General features: G+C 42.7%; 1 protein-coding gene across 2 annotated transcripts in view; it reads right to left on the bottom strand.

Annotated features, from left to right (window-relative positions):
- The window catches only part of igsf9bb (immunoglobulin superfamily, member 9Bb), a 167,807-nt gene that overhangs the window by 9,028 nt on the left and 130,893 nt on the right, over positions 1–27,886 (bottom strand). For both annotated transcript variants that reach the window (XM_071327189.1, XM_071327199.1), the window contains exons 13-17: positions 20,560–20,735; positions 19,956–20,182; positions 12,397–12,481; positions 8,426–8,590; positions 8,234–8,279 (exon numbers count right to left, since the gene is read on the bottom strand). In XM_071327189.1, the coding sequence (XP_071183290.1) occupies positions 8,234–8,279; positions 8,426–8,590; positions 12,397–12,481; positions 19,956–20,182; positions 20,560–20,735 (699 nt within the window). The remainder of the gene's footprint in view (positions 1–8,233; positions 8,280–8,425; positions 8,591–12,396; positions 12,482–19,955; positions 20,183–20,559; positions 20,736–27,886) is intronic.

The raw sequence follows: 27,886 nt of genomic DNA, 5'->3' as shown, positions 1-27,886 counted from the left end.
ACATTTCCATTGTACAGTATATTTTTCTCAGTCATGGCAGTGTAATTGATGTGAAGTCAGTCACAATAATAACGTGTATTTCAGTGGAAAAACAATGCTTAATGTGTTTTCAGTATAACCTGAAATTTCCATTGACTTTTCATAAACCTATGATAGAGCCAACCAGAGGCAATGACTAACATGCCCTCACCCCATCCACACATTCCCATTGCCCAGACACCGCCATCCTTAGGACTCAGGTGACCATCTTTAGCAGTGGGCATCCGTCCCTTTTTCCATCCTTTTTTCTGGAAAAGTCTTGTCATTACTCCAACTTCCCTGGACCACATACTCTCGAGCCTCATTCTCACTATATGTATTTGTGGTGGCTATATTTACATGTTATCTGCATTTCAAATTGTGCTTTGACTATAAGGCAAACCTTTCAGAATATCAACTTAGAATACAGTCAATTCTAAGGTCATCATTGTAGAAATCAGACTATATGTATTTTATTAGTATGGGTTTAATTCATTTGGAAGAAATGTGAAATACCATTTAGTCAAGAGAGTATTTATGTTACACCAAGAAATGAGGAATAACAAGCATTTTCCAGAAAACAAGAGAGCAAAATCAGGACGTTTTAATAATACTTTATTCTGAGTACCAAAATACAATGCAAGGCTGAGGCTTTTTAGTATTTCACTAAGGCTTAGCTGTGCTTGTAATGGCTGCGGTGGCAATGGAGGGGCTGAGTTTCCAAGGCAACTGACAGTCGATGACCCGTATTGAAAAACAATGACGTTCCCGCTCTCTGCTACGTATGGAAAGCTGCAGGAGGCACCGTCTGCCGTGGTGCTCTTCAAGTAGAGTGACACAGGCAAACACATCTGCCTCCACTGGACACAGAGCACACCCACATTCAAGACGCTTCCAGCTAAATATTCAATATCTACCACTCATGTGGTTCATAATATCTAAAACTATATCCACAAGTTCAATACATAGAAAATAGCTATTAGAAGCAATGTTATCTATACACATATTTCAGTCTAGATAGAACTCGTCACAGCTATAAAATGTTATACTGTACGCTGGCTTGTTAATTTGTTTCTATAAAAATCACTATTTGGCATTTGCTGAATGTGCCATTTTTCATGGTAAGATTTTCACCGCTCAAATTAGTATGAGACAAAGATGTATTCACACTGGTTATAGAATGAATTTTAGCAGTAAAGCAGATGAGGACAATACATGCATGTAAAAGTGACAACCTCATGAGGGTTCTCTTGATCATCTCTGGTTTGAATACAATGCTGTAAAATTACAGGTGCTTACGAATAAAACAGTATACCTCTAGTATGTTACTGTATGTTCTGTACTGTGCCATGAGCTTGTATACAGTACCATGAGCACCATTTGGCACCATCGCTGTATGCTTACTATTACACATACACTACTAAACTTAACATTAAATACTCTACTTTTCAAGGAATCTAACAGAATAGCTGAGAGTAAAACAGCAAAGCATAGAAAAGAGGGCAACTTTTCTACAAGGATGTGACAACGTAACTGCCAGGAGAAAATCAGGTGTGCAGGGGTGGGGTCGTCACAAAGAGATTCAGGGGCTGCTTGGCTGCAAACAATCTGGAAGGACACAAGGTACATTCAGCTAAGACTTTTTGTGACATACCAACCTGAGGGAGATTTCTACTGTATGTTGTCCGTTCTGCCTCAAAAATAGTTATTGTTAATGACAACAAAGGAACAGTGAAAAAACTTGCTTGTCTGAAGATGAGACAAACTAGTGAGACCACAGCGAAATGACCTGCGATTAAATATATGTTAGAACTGACATACACTGAGTGTACAAAACATTATGAACACCTGCTCTGTCCATGACATAGAATGACCAGGTGAAAGCTATGATCCCTTATTGATGTATCTTGTTAAATCCACTTCAATCAGTGTATATGAAGGCGAGGAGACAGGTTAAAGAAGGGTTTTTAAGCCTTGAGACAGTTGAGACATGGATTGGGTATGTGCGCCATTCAGAGGGTGAATGTTCAAGGCAAAATTTAAGTCCCTATGAACAGGTTTGTGTCAAGAACTGCAACGCTGCTGGGTTTTTCACACTCAACAGTTTCCCGTGTGTATCAAGAATGGTCCACTACCCGAAGGACATCTAGCCAATTTGACACAACCGTGGGAAGCATTGGAGTCAACATGGGCCAGCATCTCTGTAGAATGCTTTTGACACCTTGTAGAGTCAATCCCCCGACGAATCGAGGCTGTTCTAAAGGCAGAGGGGGGATGCAAATCAATATTAGGAAGCTGTTCTTAATGTTTTGTACACTCAGTGTATAACCACTATGTATTGTGTGACTACGTACTGCTGACAGCCACATGAACATGTCCAAAAGTCTCAAATTTATGCTGTAAAAATAATAATTTATGTACTTTGGTAACACTTTACTGAAAACATGCATGTTTGTTATAAGCATGTATGAACCTTTGTCTTATCATACGCTTATAATATGTCTAGCTATGAAAGGAGTCCTATGATGCATTATAACCGCATAATGCATTACACCTGCACGGTTTAAGTAAATTGTTACCAGTACTGAATGATGACATTTTTATGGAAACATATTTGCTATGTTTAAAGTCACAATCTGTAACATTCATTCCCAGTCAAAAGTGCTGTCCTTGCATTTGTTTGTAAACTGTGTGGGTGGGTCTTGGCAAATGTAACTGCCACAGAGTTATTTGAATGATGTGTTAAAACTGTGGTTTTGGAGCCGGATAGCCCAGACTTCAAATAACTCTGGGAGTAATTTGCACTTTTGACAGGGAAAGAAAGTTACAGATAATGGGGCAGTAATAACACATTGTCACATTTGACAGGGAAAGAAAGTTACAGATAATGGGGCAGTAATAACACATTGTCATAATTCGTGAATAACTGTCAGCTTCTCTTGAATGTCGATCTCGCCGATGTTATCAATAAATGTTAGATGTTATCAATAAACCAAATCAACTGCTTTCCAGTTGTTGTACACCAGACCTGTTCCCTTTGTATAGCCATGCCATATGGTGACTTCCAAATACATCCCAGACTTAAAATGCCATTGGTCCACCTGTGCTAGGTTTTAAACAGGTTGGGCCGGTAGCATGGCGAGCCGGGCTACTCCCTGTGCATGGCACAGGAGGGCAGTTAGGGGTGGGGCGTGAGAAGAAGCAGCAGCAGCCCGACCAATGAACCCCACAAGATGGGAAGAGAGAGAGGAAGATTCTGGTATGTACGCCCAGTGGAAACCTTTAATGGGACGAGGTTGGCTGTCGACTCAAATTATAGGCAAAATGGGATTTTGGATCATTCTCAACACTGGAGTGGTTTCATCTTACATGTACAGCATGGCGGTCAACATCGGGGGCAATTTTTACCATCTCTGGAAAACTGAATACATTGCCTCCTGTGCAACGTTGAATCAGGCACTTTTATTAATGAATTATTGATATTGACTGTAGGTACACCACATACCGTGGCTTATATGTCAATTAGAGTTTGGAGCAGTCTGATCGCGAGTCAGATGCCTTTTTTTCCCTGAATCTGAAAATCCTTGTCAGTCCCAGCTAACATTGCGCTACGTTTGTGCACAGCTCAGGGGACACCATTAATCGTACTTGTTTAAATTGCTATTTGATCAATTTCGGGAAAAAATCTGAGATATCGGGATCTAGGACTTTCATCCCAATTTGAATGTATTTAAATTCAGCTAAACAGGTTTCTCAAAGAAGGGCACTTTGTACCCGACAATGCTGTACACACGTCACCCCCAGCTGGACACCTAAGACTATGACATCTCTGGAGACTATAAAACACTATGACCCCAGGTAGGTTGCTTAGTGCATATCTTTTTACAGCTGTAATTTTTCAATCATTTTGCATCTCCTGTGAGTGGACTGCGAGGGTGCTTAGGGCCCCAATTGCTCGAACCGGCGTGTGACCGTGCCCAGCACATGAAACATGCGGCCAAGCCAGCCAGCAGCATACTGACTGAGGGGCGGGCTGAACAAGGTGCAGGTAGCCACACTCACTGAGGGCTGGAGGGCGGGGGCCGGTAGCTGCTGGCGTCTTGCCCCTCGCAGTAGGGCTCTATGCCGGGCAAGGGGCTAAGAGGAGTCCTGCGGTGGGAAAAACAACAGAGACGGGAAGAGAAGGAAGAGAAAGAGGGGAGAAGAGGGAGGAGGAGGAATGCTGTCAATGAGGCTCCAGAGCTTCCACATGTCCAAACACAGAAAGAGAGAGAAGAAAGAGGAGGGAAAGAGAGAAAGAGAAACAGAGAGGGACAGAGGGTGTGAGAGAGTCCAAAATAAAAGGCTGGGTAGGGAGAGAAAGATGGAGAGAGATACAAAGACAGAGAAAGGGGAAGTAAGAGAGAGTCAGAGAAACAGGGGCATGAGGAAGATACTAAGAAAAGGAAGGAGAACGATGGCGAGAAGCTGAGTCAGAGAAAAAGGGTGTAAGCAAGACAGAGAAAGGGGAGGAGAGGACAGAGAGAAATATAGAGCAAGAGCCAGAAACAAACAGAGGGGAAAAGAGAAGACAGGGAAGGAGCGAGAGATACAAGAAGAGATTTGGCCGGTGCACGTCTGACAAGTTTATTATCTCCATTTATTAGGCACAATCATACAGCGTACAATTAGAAACCCACACATGACAGGAAGAAATACTGAGTACTGTGGAAGTCATGCATTTCAGAGGGAACGAGGGTATCCCTACCCCCTGTCTGGCTTTGGTAGCAGCACATGCACACCTTTGTTCCTATGACTTCTGGGAGACATTCCCCTTTTGTACTCTCAACCCTAAACCTATCGGCAGTTAATAGTTCATATTGGTGGGATGGAGAGTAAGCAAAAGAGTATATTTAACTGATTAAGAGCAAGTGGAAAGGATACAGCTGTTACGTTAAAATCAGCATGGTGTGTACATGTAACTGCCGACACAATTTACTAGTTAGTAGTAGGAGTTAGTTTAGTAATTGATTTAACTGTAGAACAGACACATACGATAAAGTGGTACCAAAAACATATCAGCAATTTCTTAGTTGCATGTCTTTGCACCTATGCTCTGAGGTTGATTAACATCACTTTTAGTGCAACACCGTTGGGAGGCTCTGTCATTGAAGTACGTTCTATTACTCTAACGTGATATGTAGTGAGCTGGAGTGCAATTGGCTTGGGTCAACATTTACAGAAACCAATAATGACAGCTTGGCCTCCATGTAAAATGTGGTATTGGATAAAAAATACCACACTGAAAACAAAATATTAAGCATGGATGTTTTTGAACTTCTGTTCTCTATTTGCTGTGACTATGTTCAAGTCTTACATGGTTCAACGGTGACAAAAGAGATTTGGAGGATAACGTTCAAGTGCATAACCATAGTCAGTCAATGTAAACTCCTTCACTTTCACTTTATTGACAAGTGGTTGGAAAGTATGCAATGTTGTTGATGATGAGTACTGCATATTGCAAAACGAATAGGATCATCCAATACAAGAGAGTGCTGCTGCTTGACACGGTGTGTAAATCATATCCAAAAGTCATCAAAGGCTGCAGTTATTAGAACTGGGAGAAGAAAACAGACAAAAAAGAGGGGTTATAATTAAATAATAATTCATTCAAGAATAAGAGATAAAAAAAAATGAATTAGGCTCAGTCAGCAGTTTGTCCGTTGTTCTTTTGAAGTGTGAGGAAAAGTTGAAAAAAACTCTCCATGATAACATTGATAAGTAAACCGTTTTAGTGTACCATGGTAAACTGCTGAGCAGAGTAAAGTTAGTGCCTGCCACAGAAGCATGGGTAGTAAAGCCAGGTGGAAAGAAGCATGAGGGAGGCCCCTGGGTCCAAATGAAAATAGCCAGCTAGGAAACATCATTCACAGCATGCATGTTTTTTTACCATGGTAAACTTCAATTGGATTTGTTTACAGCTCAAGTTCCTGACAGCGCCATAAAAGTATTCTCGACAAAGATCAAAGAACATCGCTGTCAGTGTAGAAAAGAGGAATAATGAAAAAAGTCAGGGGATTCTCCACCGGGTATTTTTGTCTACTGAGAAGACAAATCAACACGCGACAGGTCGAAATCATCCTTGCCGTAGTTGTGCCTTTAATACTGCATCATGGGAAAGGGGGAGAGGAGGAGGGGTTAGCTCCATGTGTAAGCGCAACATTCACCACACGGTAGATGTGCACCTGTACACATGATGCGGCGCGTTTCGCCACCGGTGCAGCTCATCAGGCAAAAGAATATCAAGACCCTCCCCCCGGGGGCACGTTGCCATAGAAACTCACATGTACCAGCCGTACTTTGCCAGTGCGCCACTTTTCAACCGCAGCCTTTCAGCCACAGCCTCTGCTAACCTATAGTCATCGACAAAGTGAGCATAGAGGAGATAGGGGATAGAACAGAACATAGTCCTGACTGAATACTTACGTTACGGGGTGAAGTTTCCTGTTGGTACAGATCTAGCATCAACTTCCCCAATCCTAACTTTAACCATTGGTGGGGTAAATGCAAAACTGACCCAAGATCAGTGTCTACGGACAATTTCATCCTACACCAATTCTAACACACAGAGAGAGCGAGAGAGGGAGTATCTTCAGTAGCTTCAGTATCTGAAGCTGGTCTCCGATCATAGCTTTCACAGGAGGTCATGGATTTCAGATATGGATTTGCTATACCATGTTAGCTATTATGTCCCCCCTAGTGGTCTGATTTATCATTGCACATCATCTAGGGTGGATTATACAAAATAGCCTTAAACTGGTTTGATGTTCCTAAAACGTTGGACTTTATATCCTATTGCCCTTTTCACACTACTACTGAGCCGAGCCATGTCAACCCGAGCCATGTCAAACCGAGCCATGCTCTACTGGGCTTGCCTGGTTACACACCCACCATAGTTGCTGAAACTGTGCTGGATAGGACACTGTGAAAGAAAAACATCCAAGCCAGGACAGTACCGTTCGGGTTGGCACTTTAGTGAGAAAAGGGTCAAAAGGAGCCCCAAGACGAGGGCTAAAGACAGACATCAGAATCAAGTAGAAGCTTTTGGAAAAATAACAGGCTATGGTGACAAATCGGATACCTACCTTTGTTTTTGTTTTTACCTCTCAAATGACACTCAAAACAACATAACTTTACAGACATAAAATATTATCTTCTCCTAAAATGTGGTTGTCCATCGATTTACAATGTTTGTACCGTCACACCAGGAGATCAACAAGACATGCTCTGTAAAAACAGTGAGTGCAGCAAAACAGATAGAGATTGGAATGGAGCTCTATGGTGTATGCTTGTTCAGTCCTCAAAGCCCAGAGAAGGAATGAGTGTGAGAAAGAGAGAGAATCTATGTGGCAATTAAGATGCTATTTTAATGAGGCCACATGAGCCAAATGAGACCCTGTGAGAACTGAGCAAGAAACATTTCTCCAATCCAATATTCTGTCAGATATCTGAAGCGCCACCCTCAAATAATGATCAAATGTTCTGCATTTCATGTGAGGGATTTTTTTATTGATGTCTCCATGTAGGGTTGTTTTGTTAAACTACTAAAAGACTTGGCCAGTGTCTCAAATGGCACCACATTCCCTTTATAGTGCACTACTTTTGACCAGAGCCCCCCTATGACTCTGGTTAATAGTAGTGCACTATATCGGGAATAGGGTGTCATTTCGGTCGCACACAAAGACTTGGTAGTCAATGTTTGTGAACACGGTCGTGACAACCTTTCTGTGACCCAGGAGTATTGATCGTTCAATCCAACTGTAATTAGGAAAACAACTGTAATTAGGAAAACAAGGTCAATAACGATGGATTTAATTTTCTGGGCCGTGACATACGCACGCTTGTGTACAAGCTCAGCTCTACAAGTTACTAGTCTATTTAAATGACATTATAGAAAACGATTTTTACTGTACACGATAAATATCTCTGATTAGAATTGAGAATGTGTTGGTTCAAAATTTGACTGTTAAAGACCAAGTATTGGCTTTGCTGAGATGAACTATGCGTAATAGCTAGTTAAACAGTGACAGCCCCCTGTCCATCAATATTTGGCCAATCGTTGGCCAGTAATTGGTGGTCCTTCCAATAGGCTTTCTTTATTTGATGGGTGTGTCTGTCATTTGCAGCGAAGGAGGGAGAAAAAAAATGTATGCATTGTTTGGCTTGGGTTACTTACGGAGTTTCCATGCTTTTTCTGCAGTGTGTTATCGAGAGAGGGGGGTCTGAAAAAGAGATGGGGGACACACAGAATAAGACATCATTAATGCCATCAATGTCAGTTCAATGAGATGTCGATAGAGAGCTATCAAATCATGCTTGTGTGTCTGTCTGTGAATCCTTGTGTGTGTCTATACTGTATGTGTCTCACCTCTCCTCCTCTTGAGCTTGCGTCGGCGCTGTTTGTTGACGAAGCAGGCTGCCAGTGTGCTGAAGAGGATGGCGGCCGCCAGAAAACAGACAGTGGCCACGATGCCAGCCACCACCGGCCGCGTCAGTCCCCCCTCATCTACCATCTCCGGGGGCGGGAAGAAGTCTGAGGCAGAGGAGGGGGGAGAGTGAGAGAGATATGGGGGGGAACATGAAATTACTTGTCTGCCAGTAGACTGTAGGCTTGGACAGAGGTGTTTGACACAAAACAATACTGTGACCGATATCAACACACAATAATAAGTATATAGGTATATTAGAAAACAAATACTTCCAGGCTAGCCTTTAAACCTGCATTATTGTGAGCAAAGAACATTACATTATGTGCAAATTACTCAAGTAACTCTACATAGCCTTTGAACTAGGCTTGTAGCTGATTACGAAAGGGAGGGCCTGACATCTACAGGGCAGGTCGTATCTGGCAGGCTACTGCCAGTCATCACACTAACTGTGTGTGTTCTGTGTTTGCGTATGTGTGTGTCCCTGGCAGGACCCTGCCAATCACCACAGCAACTGGCTGTCCAATTCACCTGATTCTGCGACTCATCATTTATGGCCGAAAGCGATCAATACACCCAAACACATTTAATGGAAATGGATTTGGAAACTCTGCTGGATTGATGCAGCTCCCCATAGGACCTGACTGAGTCAAGGGAATGCATTCCAAAACTCATGAGTCAATTCCTTTCCTCATCTCCTTTCCTTATCTACTTTCCTTTCATGAACACAGACTCGAGGACTCGATAGAGGATATGTTCCCACCCTCCTCATTTTATCTTGGGGAGAATTGTACTTTTTTTACTATATCACTGTATTTGAAATAACAGCCTTCAGCATGACTAGGAACCAATATACACAGGCAGTTAGGAATGCTAAGGCTAGCCTTTTCAAACAGAAATTTGCATCCTGTAGCACAAACTCAAAAGAGTTCTGGGACAGTAAAGTCCATGGAGAATAAGAGCACCTCCCCCCAGCTGCCCACTGCACTGAGGCTAGGAAACACTGTCAGCATCGATAAATCCGCGATAATTGAGAATTTCAATAAGCCTTTTTCTACGGCTGCCCATGCTTTCCACCTGGCTACCCCTACCCCGGTCAACAGCCTGCACCCCCCACAGCAACTTGCCCAAGCCTCCCCCATTTCTCCTTCACCCAAATCCAGATAGCTGATGTTCTGAAAGAGATGCAAAATCTGGACCCCTACAAATCAGCCAGGCTAGAATATCTGGACCCTCTCTTTCTAAATGTATCCGCCAAAATTGTTGCAACCCCTATTACTAGCCTGTTCAACCTCTCTTTCGTATCGTCTGAGATCCCCAAAGATTGGAAAGCTGCCGCGGTCATCTCCCTCTTCAAAGGGGGAGACACTAGACCCAAACTGTTACAGACCTATATCTATCCTACCCTGCCTTTCTAAGGTCTTTGAAAGCCAAGTTAACAAACAGATCACTGACCATTTTGAATCTCTCCATACCTTCTCCGCTATGCAATCTGGTTTCCAAGCTGGTCATGGGTAAACCTCAGCCACGGTCAAGGTCCTAAACGATATCATAACCGCCATCGATAAGAGACAATACTGTGCAGCTGTATTCATCGACCTGGCCAAGGCTTTCGACTCTGTCAATCACCACATTCTTATCGACAGACTCAACAGCCTTGATTTCTCAAATGGTTCACCAACTACTTCTCAGACAGAGTTACCATTGTGTCAAATCGGAGGGCCTGTTGTCCGGACCTCTGGCAGTCTCTATGGGGGTGCCACAGGGTTCAATCCTCGGGCCGAGCCTTTTCTATGTATACATCAAGGATGTCGCTCTTGCTGCTGGTGATTCTCTGATTAACCTCTACGCAGACAACACCAATCTGTATACTTCTGGCCCTTCTTTGGAAGGTGTTAACTAACCTCCAGACGAGTTTCAATGCCACACAACTCTCCTTCTGTGGCCTCAAACTGCAAGTGAAATTAAATGCATGCTCTTTAACCGATTGCTGCCCGCACCTGCCCGCCCGTCCAGCATCACTACTCTGGACTGTTCTGACTTAGAATGTGTGGACAACTACAAATACCTAGGTGTCTGGTTAGACTGTAAACTCTCCTTCCAGACTCACATTAAGCATCTCCAATCCAAAATTAAATCTAGAATCGGCTTCCTATTTCGCAACAAAGCATCCTTCACTCATGCTGCCAAACATACCCTCGTAAAACTTACTATCCTACCGATCCTTGACTTCGGCGATATAATTTACAAAATAGCCTCCAACACTCTACTTGGCAAATTGGATGCAGTCTATCACAGTGCCATCCGTTTTGTCACCACTGCGACCTGTATGCTCTCGTTGGCTGGCCCTCGCTTCATATTCATCGCCAAACCCACTGGCTCCAGTTCATCTATAAGGCTTTGCTAGATAAAGCCCCGCCTTATCTCAGCTCACTTTTCACCATAGCAGCACCCACCTGTAGCACGCGCTCCAGCAGGTATATTTCACTGGTCACCCCCAAAGCCAATTCCTCTTTCGGCCGCCTTTCCTTCCAGTTCTCTGCTGCCAATTACTGGAACGAACTGCAAAAATCACTGAAGCTGGAGACTCATAAATCCCTCACTAACTTTAAGCACCAGCTGTCAGAGCAGCTCACAGATTACTGCACCTGTACATAGCACATCTGTAAATAGCCCATCCAACTACCTCATCCCCATACTGTTATTAATTTTATTTATCTTGCTCCTTTGCACCCCAGTATCTCTACTTGCACACTCATCTTCTGCACATCTATCACTCCAGTGTTTAATTGCTATATTGTAACTATTTCGCCACTATGGCCTATTTATTGCCTTACCTCCCTTATCCTACCTCATTTGCACACACTGTATATATACTTTTTCTATTGTATTATTGACTTTACGTTTGTTAATTCCATGTGTAACTCTGTGTTTGTGTCGCACTGCTTTGCTTTATCTTGGCCCGGTCACAGTTGTAAATGAGAACTTGTTGTCACATTCTGACCTTTATTTCCTTTGTTTTGTCTTTATTTAGTATGGTCAGGGCGTGAGTTGGGGTGGGCAGTCTATGTTTATATTTCTATGTTTTCCTATTTCTGTGTTTGGCCTGATATGGTTCTCAATCAGAGGCAGGTGTTTTGTGTTGTCTCTGATTGGGAACCATATTTAGGTAGCCTGTTTTGTGTTGGGTTTTGTGGGTGGTTGTCTTCAGTCTTTGTGTGTCTGCACCAGATAGAACTGTTTCGGTTTTCACGTTTGTTGTTTTGTATTTTTGGAAGTGTTCAGTTTATTGTCTTTTATTAAACATGATGAACACTAATCACGCTGCGCTTTGGTCCTCTCCTTCTTCCACAGAAGAAAACCGTTACACTTGTTCTCAACTAGCCTACCTGGTTAAATTAAGGTGAAAACATTTAAAAAAATAATGACTGTCCAAATATTGTTTAAAACAATCTGATGCTGTAGTGCAACTACTTCATCAGGAGGGGGCAGTAAAGTACTTCCAATGTTAGGAAGTAAGCTCTCGTGAATTTTTTGCTGCTCTCGTGAATTTTTTTCTGCTCTGGTGATGCCTTCACAGTTGCTCACATTCCCAATATCTGGTCCCAGATGTGTTTGTGCTGTGTTGACACATAAGGGTTGGCAAGACAGTATAAACAGTTCTGGGACCAGACTAGAAGTATGCCTGCATTGGGCAATACTCATTTATATTTAAGTATAAAAAAAAAAAACATGATGGACCCTTAAAACTATTTCCGATTTGCTTTGTTTTGTCTTAAAGCTTATTGCCATATCAACATTTTAGTCTGCAACTTGCCCCATACCTGTGTCTCTCTCATTTTAGATATGTTCTGTGTGATAAAGGGGTGTCCATACACTTGTATGTGTATGCAGAGGTGTGTTGTTCACTCACCTGTACTGGATACTCCAACTGTGTTACTGGGCTCGCTGACCAGCTCCTCCATGACCGCCATGACCCGGAACTCATACCATGCCTCCTAAGACAGAGAGTCACACACACGCATCAGCGGTCATTGGCAGCATTGCTGTGTGGAGACGAAGGTGCTATCTGTATCCATAAGTGTCACCTGTCATTAACACCTGTCATTATGGGGTATTGTGTGTAGATTGATGAGGGGGAAAAAAACAATTGAATACATTTTAGAATAAGGCTGTAACCCAACAAAAAGTGGAAAAAGTCAAGGGGTCTGAATACTTTCCGAAAGCACTGTAAATTACAGAGTAAAAAGGATGTCTGTACAGAATAAAAATATTCCAAAACATGCATCATGTTTGTTATAAGGTACTAAAGTAAGTAATACTGGAAAAAAGTGTGCAAAGAAATTACATTTTTGTCCTGAATACAAAGTGTTATGTTTTGGGAAGATTCAACATAACACATCATTGAGTACCACTTCATATTTTCAAGCATGGTCGTGGCTGCATCATGTTATGAGTACGCTTGACATCGGCTAAGCACAGGCAAAATCCTAGAGGTTCAGTCTGCTTTCCACCAGACACTGGAAGACAAATTCACCTTTCAGCAGAACAATTACCTAAAACGCAAAGCCAAATATACACAGGAGTTATTACCAAAACGACATTGAATGTTCCGGAGGGGCCTACTTACACTTTTGATTTAAAATCGTCTTGAAAATCTATGGCAAGACTTGAAAATGACTGTCTAGCAAAGATCAACAATCAACCTGACAGAGCTTGAAGAATTCTTTAAAGAATAATGGGCAAATATTGTACAATCCAGGTGTGCAAAGTACTTAGAGACTTACCCAGAAAGACTCACAGCTGTAATCGCTGCCAAATATTATTCTAACAATTTTTAATTGTTAGAATGGGTTTTAATACTTATCTAATCAAGATATGTGTTTTATTTTCCATTAAAAAAATTTACTCGTTAGATTTTTTCTTCCACTTTGACATTCAAGTATTTTGTGTAGATCGTTGACAAAAAATGTGGTTTGGCGAGGCGAACTGAACGAGTGTACTCACATACTCCCTTGAAAGACCTTTGCTTGAAAATTTTGAAAAAGCGGCAATAGTACTGTTTGTCCATCTTTAGACGCTGTAGCCAGTATACACTTCCTCAAAATAGTCAGAATGAATCTAAGCTAACTCAAGAAGTGTCATTAATTTATGTTTTTGAAGAGGAGATCTAAGTCACACAATTTTATATCTAACAAAGATGTTTGGTGCAGTATTTCTCAAATATTTTATTTGCATGAAAACAAGTTGTCTATCGTTGAATGACAACAAACACTTAATTGAAGAATCTCTTCGACGAAGGGGCGTAGACTTCGGCTCCGAACTTCGGCTTGCCTCGAGAAAAAATGTTGTGTGCACGAACAGCCGAAAAAACCCTTGCCAAAGACCAAAACGAAGTAAAACATCACAAAATTTTGTCATAATATACAGTACCAGTCAAAAGTTTGGACACATCTACTCATTCAAGGGTTTTTCATAATTTTTACTATTTTCTACATTGTAGAACAATAGTGAAGACATCAAAACTATTAAATAACACATGGAATCATGTAGCAACCAAAAAAGTGTTAAAAAAATCAAAATACATTTTAGATTTTAGATTCTTCAAAGTAGCCACCTTGATGACAGTTTTGCACACTCTAGGCATTCTTTCAACCAGCTCTACTCAGAAGGCTTTTCCAACAGTCTTGAAGGAGTTCCGACATATGTGGAGCACTTGTTGGCTGCTTTTCCTTCACTCTGCGGTCCAACTCATCCCAAACCATCTCAATTGGGTTAAGGTTGGGTGATTGTGGAGGCCAGGTCATCTGATGCGGCACTCCATCACTCTCCTTCTTGGTCAAATAGCCCTTACACAACCTGGAGGTGTATTGGGTTATTGTCCTGTTGAAAAACAAATGATAGTCCCACTAAGCACAAACCAGATGGGATGGCGTATTGCTGCAGATGCTGTGGTAGCCATGCTGGTTAAGTGTGCCATGAATTCTAAATAAATCACTGACAGTGTCACCAGCAAAGCACCCCCACACCATCACACCTCCTCCTCCATGCTTCACGGTGGGAACCACACATGCGGAGATCATTCCTTCACCTACTCTGCGTCTCACAAAGACATGGTGGTTTGAGCCAAAACTCTCAAATTTGGACTCATCAGACCAAAGGACAGATTTCCAATGGTCTAATGTCCATTGCTCGTGTTTCTTGGCCCAAGCAAGTCTCTTCTTATTATTGGTGTCCTTTCGAAGTGGTTTCTTTGCAGCAATTGAAGGCCTGATTCACGCAGTCTCCTCTGAACATTTGATGTTGAGATGTGTCTGTTACTTGAGCTCTGTGAAGCATTTATTTGGGCTGCAATCTGAGGATGGTAACTCTAATGAACGTATCCTCTGCAGCAGAGGTAACTCTGGGTCTTCCTTTCCTGTGGCAGTTCTCATGAGAGTCAGTTTCATCATTGATGGTTGATGGTTTTTGCGACTGCGCTTGAAGAAACTTTCAAAGTTCTTGTAATGATGGACTGTTGTTTCTCTTTGCTTATTTGAGCTTTTCTTGCCATAATATGAACTTGGTCTTTTACCAAATAGGGCTATCTTCTGTATACCAGCCCTACCTTGTCACAACACAACTGATTGGCTCAAACGCATTTAAGAAGGAAAGAAATTCCACAAGTTAACTTTTAACAAGGCACACCTGTTAATTTAAATTCATTCCAGGTGACTACCTCATGAGGCTGGTTGAGATAATGCCAAGAGTGTGCAAAGCTGTCATCAAGGCAAAGGGTGGCTATTTGAAGATTCTCAAATATAAAATATATTTTGATTTAACACTTTTTTGGATACTACATGATTGTAGAAAATAGTACAAATAAAGAAAAACCCTGGAATGAGTAGGTGTGTCCAAACTTTTGACTGGTACTGTATGCACGAACAGTTCCGGAGGGGAATCATGCAGACTCCTCAACACAACAAAATGTGTGAAAATTCAAGGGGTGTGAGTAGGGCTGAAAAGTGACTGGTAGCGGTGATATATAAATGCCTATGGTAATATACTAATGGTAATATATGCATGTAAACAGGAGTTTTTGTGACCAGTATCTGAAAAATAGATAGATACTAATGTCAATGGAAATCAATAATCTATTAACAGCAGCATGGTGGTGGAAATAAATATAATTAATAATCAGGAAAACCACCGTCGTGTCGTCAGCAAACTTGATGATGGAGTTGGAGTCGTGCTCGGCCTCACAGTTGTGAGTGAACAGAGAGTAAAGGTGGGGGCTAAGCACACACCCCTGGGAGCCCCCTAGTTGAGGGTTAGCATGGTGGAGGTGTTGTTGACTACTCTTACCACCTGGGGTTGGCCTATCAGGAAGTCCAGGATCCAGTTGCAGAGCGGGGTGTTCAGTCCAATGGTCCTGAGATTGGTGACGAGCTTGAAGGACACTACGGTGTTGAGCGCTGAGCTATAGTCGATAAACAGCATACTCACATATATATGACTATTTTCTAGGTGGGAGAGGGCAGTATTGAGTGCATCATCTGTGGATCAAATTGGAGTGGTTTGTCTGGGAGGATGGAGTTGACGTGTGCCATGACTAGGGTTGCAAAATCAGGGAACTTTCCCAAAAAATCCCTGGTTTTCCCTAAATCCCAGTTGGAAGATTCCCGGAATCAGTAGGGAATAAGCATAAAATCCAGAATCCTCCAAACAGGATTTCAGGAAAACCAGGGAATTTATTGAAAGTTCACATAATTCTGCAACCCTAGCCATGACCAGCCTTTCAAAGCACTTCATTATTACAGATGCAAGTGCTAGGATGGCAGAATGCCTTAGAGTTTTTGGGAATAGGGATGTTGGTAGTCACTTTGAAATGTGGGGATTACAGACTGGGACAAGGAGAGGCTCAAAATGTCTGTGAAGACCCCTGCCAGCTGGTCTGCACAAGCCCTGAGGACACGCCCTGGAATAATGTCTGGCCCTGCGGCCTTACAAGTATTACCCGTTTAAACCTTACTCACACCAGCCTCGGAAAAAGAGATCACCCAGAGAGATCATCCGAATCAGCGGGGACCCTCAAGCAGGGCTCTGTGTTGCTTTCATCGAAGTGTGCATAACATTTTTTTTTTGCATGGCGTTCGACTGGTAGAGGTATCATTGGGCAGATCACGGCTAGGGATTCCTTGTAGTCCTTATTGTACTGTAGCCTCTGCCATGTGAGTTGAGTGCCAGAGCCATTATAATAGGATTACACCTTGTTCTGATATTGTACTTTTACCTGTTTGATGGCTCTGCAGTGGTCGTAGCGGGACTTATTTTATGCGTTCGTGTCCTCAGCCGTAGCCTCGGGGTTGGCTGTGATAGCCATGCGAGCAGTAGCTCTGTCCTTCTTAAGCTTAGTGTACACGTCATGTTAATTCGGGTCTTTTGATTGGGGAAGCAGCAAACCTTCATTGTGGGGACAACGTCAGTGATGCATCTAAATGTATTCTGATAAATTCTAAATACATTCTATTTAATTACGAAAAAAATTCCATGAAAACGATAGAATGACAAACCAAATAAACATGTACGCTATAGCAGCCTATAGGTAGATAAAATGTGGTTTCTTCCCTGTCTTCGCGTTAGTAAACTCACTTCAATCATGCAGTAATGTTACAGTGTACAGTCAGTAAGCAGTTTAGCACTTACACAGGCAGGGCCCGGTGGCAATAAATTAGTAAAACCAAAAGCATACGTTGTATTGGAAGAGTTCCAGTGTTGTGTTGGATAGTCATAGCATAGCATCCCTCTGTTTGAGCAGGGTGTTTTGAGTAGGCTAAACTAGCTGCATTTTCTAGCTAAGTCAGTGAAACTGAAAAAAATGACAACCTTTCTCTCTCCCGCGCTCTCTCGCTCTCTCTCTCTTGCTTTTCCTTCATTTCGGAAGAAATGTATTTGTTCAAAACTGTATCACTTCTTACATTTGTGACGGCATGTTTAGTAAAGTTAGATCAGAGCGGAATCAATGTCTGTCTTGCAAGATCACATAATGATTAATTAGAACTGAAAATAATAGCATATACTATAGCATAGTAGGACAATGCTGTTACACCAAAAACACCTCCTCAGTCATTTCTTATCTGAAGCTGAATAGTAAAAAATTACCTCATGCAGCTAACTCAGCGTGCGCCACCAGGCAGGATACATGTTTTGATTGAAACAAAATAAGCCTACAAGGCTATTAGTTTTTTAACACCCTCTGCTTTAATTCTCATTCAAGAAGATCTAAATGCATATCCTCATGAAACTGATTGAGATCAAATGATTGGCTTGCAGATACAGATTGACCTTTCACAGGTAAAAGGTGAAGAATTATTATTCACGATTGACAGTGATGACGGCCTACTTTGAGATTAAGTATGCCTAACTTGGTGTTTGAGGATATTCAAAATATAGCATATTCTTGAGACAATATGTGTGGGCATTAGGCAGACGTTGCAATTGGATGATGCATTTTATGCATAGTGTATTTCATAGTGTATAGTGCATAGTGTATTGCATAGTGTATATCATATTGTATTTATGCATTGAATATCATATTGTACAATGATATTCAATACGCTAGATCTGTCAGTAGGCTCCATTACATTAAAGAAACTGCACTACACCACTGTGTGTCTTGGTGATGCAGAAATTAAAATCACTGGCAACAAGAAAAGTAGCCTCCTGCTGCATGGTTTCCTGCTTATTTATAGCCTCGTACAGATTGTCAAGTGCCAGCTTGTTGTTGTTGTTGTTGTCCTGAGGTGGAATATATACAGCACTCACAATAACAGCTGAAAACTCTCTCTGGCAGTAGAAGGGTCTGCATCTGACCATCAGGTAAATCCAAGATGGGTAAACAATTAGGTAGAGACTCCCGAGTCTGCACACCGTTTGCTGTTGATGAAGAGACAAACTCATCAACAGCAAACGGTGTGCAGACTCGGGAGTCTCTACCTAATTGTTTACCCAAACTTCCCTGAATCCGATGTCCTGTCCGCTCGGTAAATAGAGAATCCATCGAGTTGGATAGCCATGAGGGTATCTCGTCCGAAAGGCAACATTTCAGAAAACAGAATATTGCAGTAACGATAGTCCCGTTGATAGTTAGTAACTGACGATCTGATGTTCAAACGTTATTGTTGATCATAGGAAATGATAGCGGATACATTTCATGCAATAAAATATAGATACATGCTTTTAAAGAAGTGTGTGTGTGTGTACAACATCTGTTTAAAGTTGTACACTGTCATTCATGTAACACTTCTTACAGTCAATAAAAACTTTTGTTCACAAAAAAGAAACCAAAGTTTGTTAGTTTTAGGAGGAAAACCACAAGGAAATCGACCTGTCAATGTGGACATGAAAACGTGTCACATCTCTAACAGTATGTTACTGAAGAAGAGGAAGACAGAGCCCCAAATAGACGGTCCCTTGTGGTCCAATTACCTCTATAGCTGGAGTAAAAAGCGAGCTTCAGAATTGTGCTACATTGTGCTGCTAAATGTGAATTGTACTGCTAAATGTGAATTGTACTGCTAAATGTGAATTGTACTGCTAAATGTGAAACACGTGATAGAGAAGTGTGTGTGGGTGTTGGGAGTCAAGCTAGAATAATGTACCTGCATAGAATGTGTCTACATCCCAAATGGCACCCTATTATATTTATAGTGCTGATATGGTATAAAGTATACTACTTGGGCCCTGGACAAAAGTAGTGCACTATAAAGGAAATAGGGTGCAATTTGGGATGCATCCTGTTACTGATGGTTAGAATGAGAGTAAACACTTCACGCCAGGAGCGCAATCCGACATACAACAAAATAATATGGATTTCTTTCAATGTTGGTGGGAAAATAAATGTCTATACTTTAACATATAACTCTACCCAGATGGTGTGCTTACATAAGACTCAGGATATGTCCCAAATGGCACCCTATTCCCTATATAGTGCATAACTTTTGATCAGAGCCCTATGGGCCACTGGTCAAAAGTAGTGGACTACAAATAGGGAATAGGGTACCATTGGAGATGCATCCTAAAACTTTTTATGACTTCATTGAGATATCAGACAGACTCGGGTCTGACAAGGAAGATACAATTATTGTTGAAATATAATGTTAAATAGTTGTTTTCTTTGAAGAACTTACTTCTTTCTACAACTGACTCCCATCCCCAATCATCATAGTCATAACCATAGTCTTGGATCAAGGTGTGTTAATGAGCTTGGCTGGAACCAAAGCGTGCGCCCACACCAGCCCTGCGGATAACTGGCCATCTGCTATTCTGCATAAAACAGTGTATATACAGTAAGCTAGATGAATGAGGTCTCTGGCTAGCAGCTCTGTCTCCGTATGAAGCAGTGTATATACATTAGGCTAGTTACCTGAATGAGGTCTCTGGCTAGCAGCTCTGTCTCCGTATGAAGCAGTGTATATACATTAGGCTAGTTACCTGAATGAGGTCTCTGGCTAGCAGCTCGGTCTCTCCAGCGGGGATGGCGTCATCAAGGATGTCCCACCTCTCCCCCAGGCGGAACTCCATGACGTAGCGCTCGATCGGAGCAGTGTGGTTGGCCGGCGGAATCCACATGAGCAGGACACCCTGCTGCGTCCGATTGGCTGTGAGGCACCGCGGTGGGGTAAGCAGCACCAATGGTTCAGGGGTACTTATAGGAAATACTGGACAGAGAGAGAAAAAGGGCAAGAGAGAGAGAGAGAGAGAGAGAGAGAGAGAGAGAGAGAGAGAGAGAGAGAGGGAGCGATGGAAAGAGATGAGGGGTTAGAGAGCTGTATTTAAATGCAGTAGTAGTGGCCCACAATGTAACTGCAATTGTTGGGATTAGTTATTTCGAAAGTCAAGGCAACTTTTAAAACCACAAAACATTACTACTACAGCTGCTGCAACCAACACCAGTACTTACGTCATTCATTCTCAATGCATCTTGCAATCACACCACACAGTTGTGTCATGTGCCCGCCAGGTAATGTCACTTACGCTTGGCTCTCTTCCCCAGTCCAATAGGTCATAAGTCAGAGGTGAATACCGTAATACCCACCCAGTGTGTTCACAGTGACGACCTCGCTGAAGGGGCCCGTGCCCAACTTGTTCTGCGCAAGGACACTCAACTGGTAGGCTGTCTGGGGCTCCAGGCCGGGCACTACCAGCCGCGTCTGGCCAGCGGGCACGGGCATAGACAACCAGTCGTGTGGGCCCAGCTGTTCCCTCTTCACCCTGCGAGTAAGAGGAGCACGCAAGGAAGGAGAGAGGAGAATGGGCATGGGAGAGGGGAATGAGAAAAATACACATAGGAATGGAAGTGGAGGACCTAGACTTTTAGTCAATGCACCCAGTCTTTTTAGTAATGGACATTTCAGTCCTGTCAGTTCTGTAACAAGATTTCTGTCTGGTCAGTTCTGTAACAAGATTTCTATCTGGTCAGTTCTGTAACAAGATTTCTGTCTGGTCAGTTCTGTAACGAGATTTCTGTCTGGTCAGTACTGTAACAAGATTTCTGTCTGGTCAATTCTGTAACAAGATTTCTGTCTGGTCAATTCTGTAACTAGATTTCTGTCTGGTCAGTTCTGTAACAAGATTTCTGTCTGGTCAGTTTTGTAACAAGATTTTTGTCTGGTCAGTTTTGTAACAAGATTTATGTCTGGTCAGTTCTGTAACATGATAAATGTCTGGTCAGTTCTGTAACAAGATTTCTGCCTCATTATCTCATTAACAGGCTTTATAGTATGACATTTCAGTAACGCCATTGCAGTCCAGTCAATTCAGTGACGTCATTATGACTGTGTCATTTCAGTAAGATCATTTCTGTTACAGCGTTTCATTTACAGAATGTAATTTCACAGTATTTCAGTCAAATCATTTTACACAGTCATACAGTTGATGGTGGCAAGCCCATGCTGTGCTCAGCCGTGCAAATTCCCATGGAAGCCAAAGATGGGCCATGCTTTAGGTACAACACAACTTTTCTGAAGTTGAATGCAACAAATCTCCCCTAAAAAATATTTTTGGGGAACGAGTTCTATACTCGTGTCTGCATCCATGTTATACTTTCCAGTCAGTATGCATGGCATCAATCTCCATTCGTATTGTAGCATAGTGTAGGCCTTAATAGATAACAATGGACGAGTCCACTGTGGGACCATGGGTTTATCTCAATGTAAATGGGTCAGAATGATAACACTATACACTATGTATATCAACCTAAGGGGGGCGTCATAATCCTCGTATAGCATGTCCCCGTGCCATGTGATACGTAGGCATAACTTCCCCTGACAGACATGCATGAATAGCTGTGTGATGGTGTACATGATAGGGACTGGGAAAAATCACAACATGATTACTGTGTGCTGACTGTCTGTCAACAAGCCTCCCAGTGATTTACAGCACACGCCAAGCGCAGACGGTTTTTCCGCTGTTCCCAATCCCGGCAAATCATTGTGCAGCGGCGTCAGAGGCGACATCTAGTGACTCTCTCGTCTTCGCCATTGTGCGTATGTATGTTAAGTGACATGGCAGCTGTCAGGGTGTGTATATTATAATGCATTCACTATGAGGGTGTGTGTATTATGATGCATTCACTATGAGGGTGTGTGTACTATGATGCATTCACTATGAGGGTGTGTGTACTATGATGCATTCACTATGAGGGTGTGTATATTATGATGCATTCACTATGAGGGTGTGTGTATTATGATGCGTTCACTATGAGGGTGTGTGTATTATGATGCATTCACTATGAGGGTGTGTGTATTATGATGCACACTATGAGGGTGTGTGTTTTATGATGCGTTCACTATGAGGGTGTGTATATTATGATGCGTTCACTATGAGGGTGTGTATATTATGATGCACACTATGAGGGTGTGTGTTTTATGATGCGTTCACTATGAGGGTGTGTATATTATGATGCATTCACTATGAGGGTGTGTGTATTATGATGCACACTATGAGGGTGTGTGTTTTATGATGCGTTCACTATGAGGGTGTGTATATTATGATGCGTTCACTATGAGGGTGTGTGTATTATGATGCATTCACTATGAGGGTGTGTGTATTATGATGCACACTATGAGGGTGTGTGTTTTATGATGCGTTCACTATGAGGGTGTGTATATTATGATGCACACTATGAGGGTGTGTGTATTATGATGCACACTATGAGGGTGTGTATATTATGATGCACACTATGAGGGTGTGTATATTATGATGCATTCACTATGAGGGTGTGTGTATTATGATGCACACTATGAGGGTGTGTGTTTTATGATGCGTTCACTATGAGGGTGTGTGTATTATGATGCATTCACTATGAGGGTGTGTGTATTATGATGCACACTATGAGGGTGTGTATATTATGATGCGTTCACTATGAGGGTGTGTGTATTATGATGCACACTATGAGGGTGTGTATATTATGATGCATTCACTATGAGGGTGTGTGTATTATGATGCACACTATGAGGGTGTGTGTTTTATGATGCGTTCACTATGAGGGTGTGTGTTTTATGATGCGTTCACTATGAGGGTGTGTATATTTTGATGCATTCACTATGAGGGTGTGTGTATTATGATGCGTTCACTACAAGGGTGTGTATATTACTTCACCGTCAATGGGTTTATTGTGCTAGGTTGGCTGTTATGCTTGTCAGTGAATATATTACCGTATATTCACTTTTGGTGCATATGATCTTCTCAGTTGAAATGTAGCTATATAGCACAATATTTTAATTGTCAGTGTGTATATCACGGTGCATTGGCTGTCAGTGTGTCCATAATGTACTGGCTGTCAGTGAGTAAATCATATGGTGGGTGTCATTGTAATAGGATATGGTGGCTAGCCTATCGGTGCGTTCGTATTGTGGTCACGGGGTGCTGTTTGGTCGAGGTTCCATCTGTCACACCCTGATCTGTTTCACCTGTCCTTGTTATTGTCTCCACCCCCTCCAGGTGTCGCTTGTTTTCCCCAGTGTATTTATCTCTCTGTGCCAGTTCGTCTTGTATGTTCCAAGTCAACCAGCGTTTTTCTCCGTACTCCTGCCTTTGCTATTCTCTTTTTTCTAGTCCTCCCGGTTTTGACCCTTGCCTGTTTCTGGACTCTGTACCCGCCTGCCTGACCATTCTGCCTGCCTTGACCTTGAGCCTGTCTGCCACTCTGTGCCTCCTGGACTCTGAACTGGTTTTGACCTTATGCCTGTCCACAACCATTCTCTTGCCTACCCTTTTTTGGATTATTAAACATCTTAATCTCCAACCATCTGCCTCCTGTGTCTGCATCTGGGTCGCGCCTTGTTTCATGATACCATCTTTGATTGACACATGAAACAAATAAAGACGGTACATCCTACCTTCTGAGGCTAAAAGCCAATTTATGCTTGCTCCAGGGAATGTGATCGGGAGGCTCCGTACGGAGGGTTTGACACAATTGCGGAGCCTCCAGAGGCTTGTGGAGGCAAAATTGAGCTCTGCACCGCATCGCTGGGCACTTCCCAAATGTTGTAACAATGCGGAGCGCTCCATATAGCCATATTGACATGATTGTACGGCCACTGCAGACAGCGGATTGACCATGCAGAGTATTTTAGTCTGGATTTGGGATTTTTATTTGGGATTTCAAGATTTCAACCTCTACTTAGGGTACTATGAATATTTCATACATTTGAGTTTTAACCAATTCTGATACATCCCGTAACAATATCCATAAGTCAACTTAAGGGGCTATTAATTGAAAAGCACTTGAGTGGTCTCTGGGGAAATAGTTGTTTTTATTTGATATAAAGCAGTCTTCCAAGAACAATGACTTGAGTGCTGATAATGACATACTAAAAAAAACTAAAGAGATGGAACCTGTGTGATATTGTGTGTGATATTATTTGTTGACTGAGGCTAACCTTTAGCGCAGCGAGTAAACGCTGTCATCTTAGGTGGGTGAGCGGAACTAAACACTAGTTCGATAACAGGTCAATCACACGTGTGCCAGACCGTGTGTACGTGTCAGTCCACGCAAGTGTGTGGAAATGTGTGTACGGGTGTCTTGTGTGAGCACATTAACGTGTTTTACGCGTTGATGAGTATGTCAATGCTTATTAAAGCTTTTGAGAGTGTGTGTGTGCTATGGCTGTCTGTCTGCGACTATGTGTGTGTGCACACATGTGTAAACGCATCACGGTGGAGGCGTGACCATCATGTTTGCTAGAGGACCTTGTAATGAGAATTGTTGATCTCCCGGCAGGCATCAGGGAGCTTTTTGGCCATGCTCCCTGCATACTGACACTGTCCTCCAAAACCAGCCTCTCCCTGCCTAATGCTCAAAGACATATGGCTCTGGTCAAAAGTAGTGCACTTAGGGAATAGGGTGCAGGCCCTGGTCAAAAGTAGTTCACTATATAGGGAATAGGGTGCCGTAATTTGGGATGCGGTCCAACATCAGCTGCATGTCAGTCACCGCGGTAACCGTGACAACGCCTGCGCGCTCTGCATCACACAGTGACCTGTCAGTCTCACACGCCATGCTTTTATACTCTGGAGAGTAGCTTACAACCTGTTATAACACCATAGTGACCTGACTTAAGGTGTTAAAGCAGTCCAACTAAAGAGATCTGAATGATGGTTAGAGTCAATGACTGCATCCAAAACATAGGGCTATCAATGGGGCTTACAACCTGCTATAACCACCTAATGTCCTGACATGGGGTTAGAATTAGTGGTCTGGGCCTATGGGCCTACATGCAGAATACATAGGGTTATGAATGGAGCTTATGACCTGTTATAACAGCATCATCACCTAACATAGTTAGAATAAGCAATGTTATATGAGGCTGGTGTTCACTGAGTTTGTGGCACATTTGTCGCCAAAATTTTCATAATCCAAGTTTCAGTAGAATATCAGTCCTTCACACCTGAAACATAATCAAACAAATAAGAACAAATAAACAAACAACAGTGACCCAGCAGGCTTTCTATAGAGCTAAGAGCAGCAGGGGCCATAAAATAGTGATATTTGGCAGGAATACTAGAAGTGGAAGGTTGCTACTTGCTAGCCTTGCATCAGTGTTAGGGATAGCAACTAGGTGGAGGTATACGCACTAAGAGAGAGAGAGAGAGAGAGAGAGAGCGAGAGAGAGCGAGAGAGAGCGAGAGAGAGCGAGAGAGAGCGAGAGAGAGCGAGAGAGAGCGAGAGCGAGCGAGAGCGAGCGAGAGAGAGCGAGAGAGAGCGAGAGAGAGCGAGAGAGAGCGAGAGAGAGCGAGAGAGAGCGAGAGAGAGCGAGAGAGAGCGAGAGAGAGCGAGAGAGAGCGAGAGAGAGCGAGAGAGAGCGAGAGAGAGCGAGAGAGAGAGAGAGAGAGAGAGAGAGAGAGAGAGAGAGAGAGAGAGAGAGAGAGAGAGAGTGTAAAGGGGGACAGTTGGCTGGACAGTGTGGAGGAGAAGCTCTGTTCACTCTTGCTTGGCAAAATAGAAACCCTGGAAACCCCCAGAGCTGCTTTTAGAGAACGATTATCTCTAACCCAACATTACTTTCCTGTAACAGGTTTTCTTAAGTACAGTATGACGCCTATCCTCTTACAGGACAGGTTGTAGCCTACTCATTGTGTGTCTCCCCAAAATAGCGCCCTTTTCCCTATGTAGTGCATTATATAGCCAATAGGGTATCATTTGGAACACATCCATTGAAAGAGCAGAAGTATGTGTTGACTTCTGTGAGTGATCAGGATTGTCTTGTGCGTGATCAGCAAACTCGTGAATGACACGTACAGCAGCGTATCGGACTGATTTAGTTGTGTTGTGGATGACAATGGGGGCCAGACGATGCCACAGAGATCAGTGGCAGGAATTCCAGTGTGTTATAAATAGATCTGATCGCACACCTTGCCTGGTGCTAATAAAGGAACTAAAAGACAGCACCTCTAAAGGAATCTGTCATCTCAAACTGAAAAGGAAATGTTCAAAGATTATGATGATTTGATTGATAATACCGCAACATTGTGTGAAGCACAGGCATATGAATGAACTTAGTAACTAACCACTTAAGTAGTACAGCATTCTATTAATAAAATCTACTTGATATGGTAAGTGCCTTTGGAAGTGGGCGAGGAACGGTGCTGTGGAGTCTCCGAAGCCAACACGAGTTGTCTAATGACGCGCCTGTTGGCGTGGCATAAGGGGGCATAGGGGGTGGGCACGACACAGCTTTTAAAGAACATTAATATATCATTACTTTTTTTAGAAGCCCGGAGTGCTTAAAGAGTGGACTAATTGTGCCATGCTCTTCTCGCTAATTGTTCTCCTCGTTCTTAATAAGGTGATTTATATTCACTTCGTAATAACAACTACCCCGTTTAGGGATTGTTACAGTCTGATACAGTTCTTCTCGCTGGTTTTTATCTGGGGTCGTTAAGGGGCGAGCCCATTGGCTGTGTGTCTGTTTGGGAGTGGGATGACAAGCCGCGACAGGTCTGGTCTGGATTGTGAGTGATGTGGTGGTGGTCTATAAGGAGCTCAGTGAGTGACGCTTTAGGGTCTGTATTCACAAAGCATCTCAGAGTGTCACACCCTGATCTGTTTCACCTGTCTTTGTGCTTGTCTCCACCCCCCACCAGGTGTCTCCCATCTCCCCTCATTATCCCCTGTGTACTTATACCTGTGTTCTCTATTTGTCTGTTGCCAGTTAGTTTTGTTCGTCAAGCCTACTAGCATTTTCCCCCTTGCTCCTGTCTGTTTCTAGTTTTCCCGGTTTTGACCATTCTGCCTGCCCTGACCCTGCCTGCCGTCCTGAACCTTGTCCCACCACACTGGATTATTTGACCTCTGCCTGCCCTGACCCTGAGGCTGCCTTCCGTTCTGTACCTTTTGGATTCTGATCTGGATTATTGACCTCTGCCTGCCCTTGACCTGTTGATTTGCCTGCCCCCTGTTCTAGTAATATACTTTTGTTACTTCGACACTGTCTGCATCTGGGTCTCTTACTTTGCACTTTATGAATACAAGTGAGATCCTTTGGGATCATGTATACTTTTGTATTGATGCTAGGAATTGAGCATGTCTTGGTAGATGTTATAAGCATGAGTGAGGAGTCAATGGGCAAAAAGGGTTGGTAATCAGGCAAAACTATTGTTAAAATGGTTTCCCAGGCCTTTTTGCCTTGTTCTGAACAAAGGTGTGTTGCTACAGGGCATTTTCCTGATAGCCAACAGAAAATATTGGTAATTTGGTGTCTTAAAGATTTTGAATGAGGCCTTATTGTGCTTCTCAATCCAACCATATTAGAGTTATATAGGCATAGCATTCAATGTATTTTATGCAGCTGACTGAATTGTCCAAGAATTTGGGATGACTGTCCCCCTCGCTGCTATCATCGTTTTACCCCCCCCCCCTC

This window comes from Salvelinus alpinus, chromosome 1 (genome assembly GCF_045679555.1).
Source record: "Salvelinus alpinus chromosome 1, SLU_Salpinus.1, whole genome shotgun sequence".
NCBI lineage: Eukaryota > Metazoa > Chordata > Actinopteri > Salmoniformes > Salmonidae > Salvelinus > Salvelinus alpinus.
This window is presented reverse-complemented; position numbering and strand designations above follow the sequence as displayed.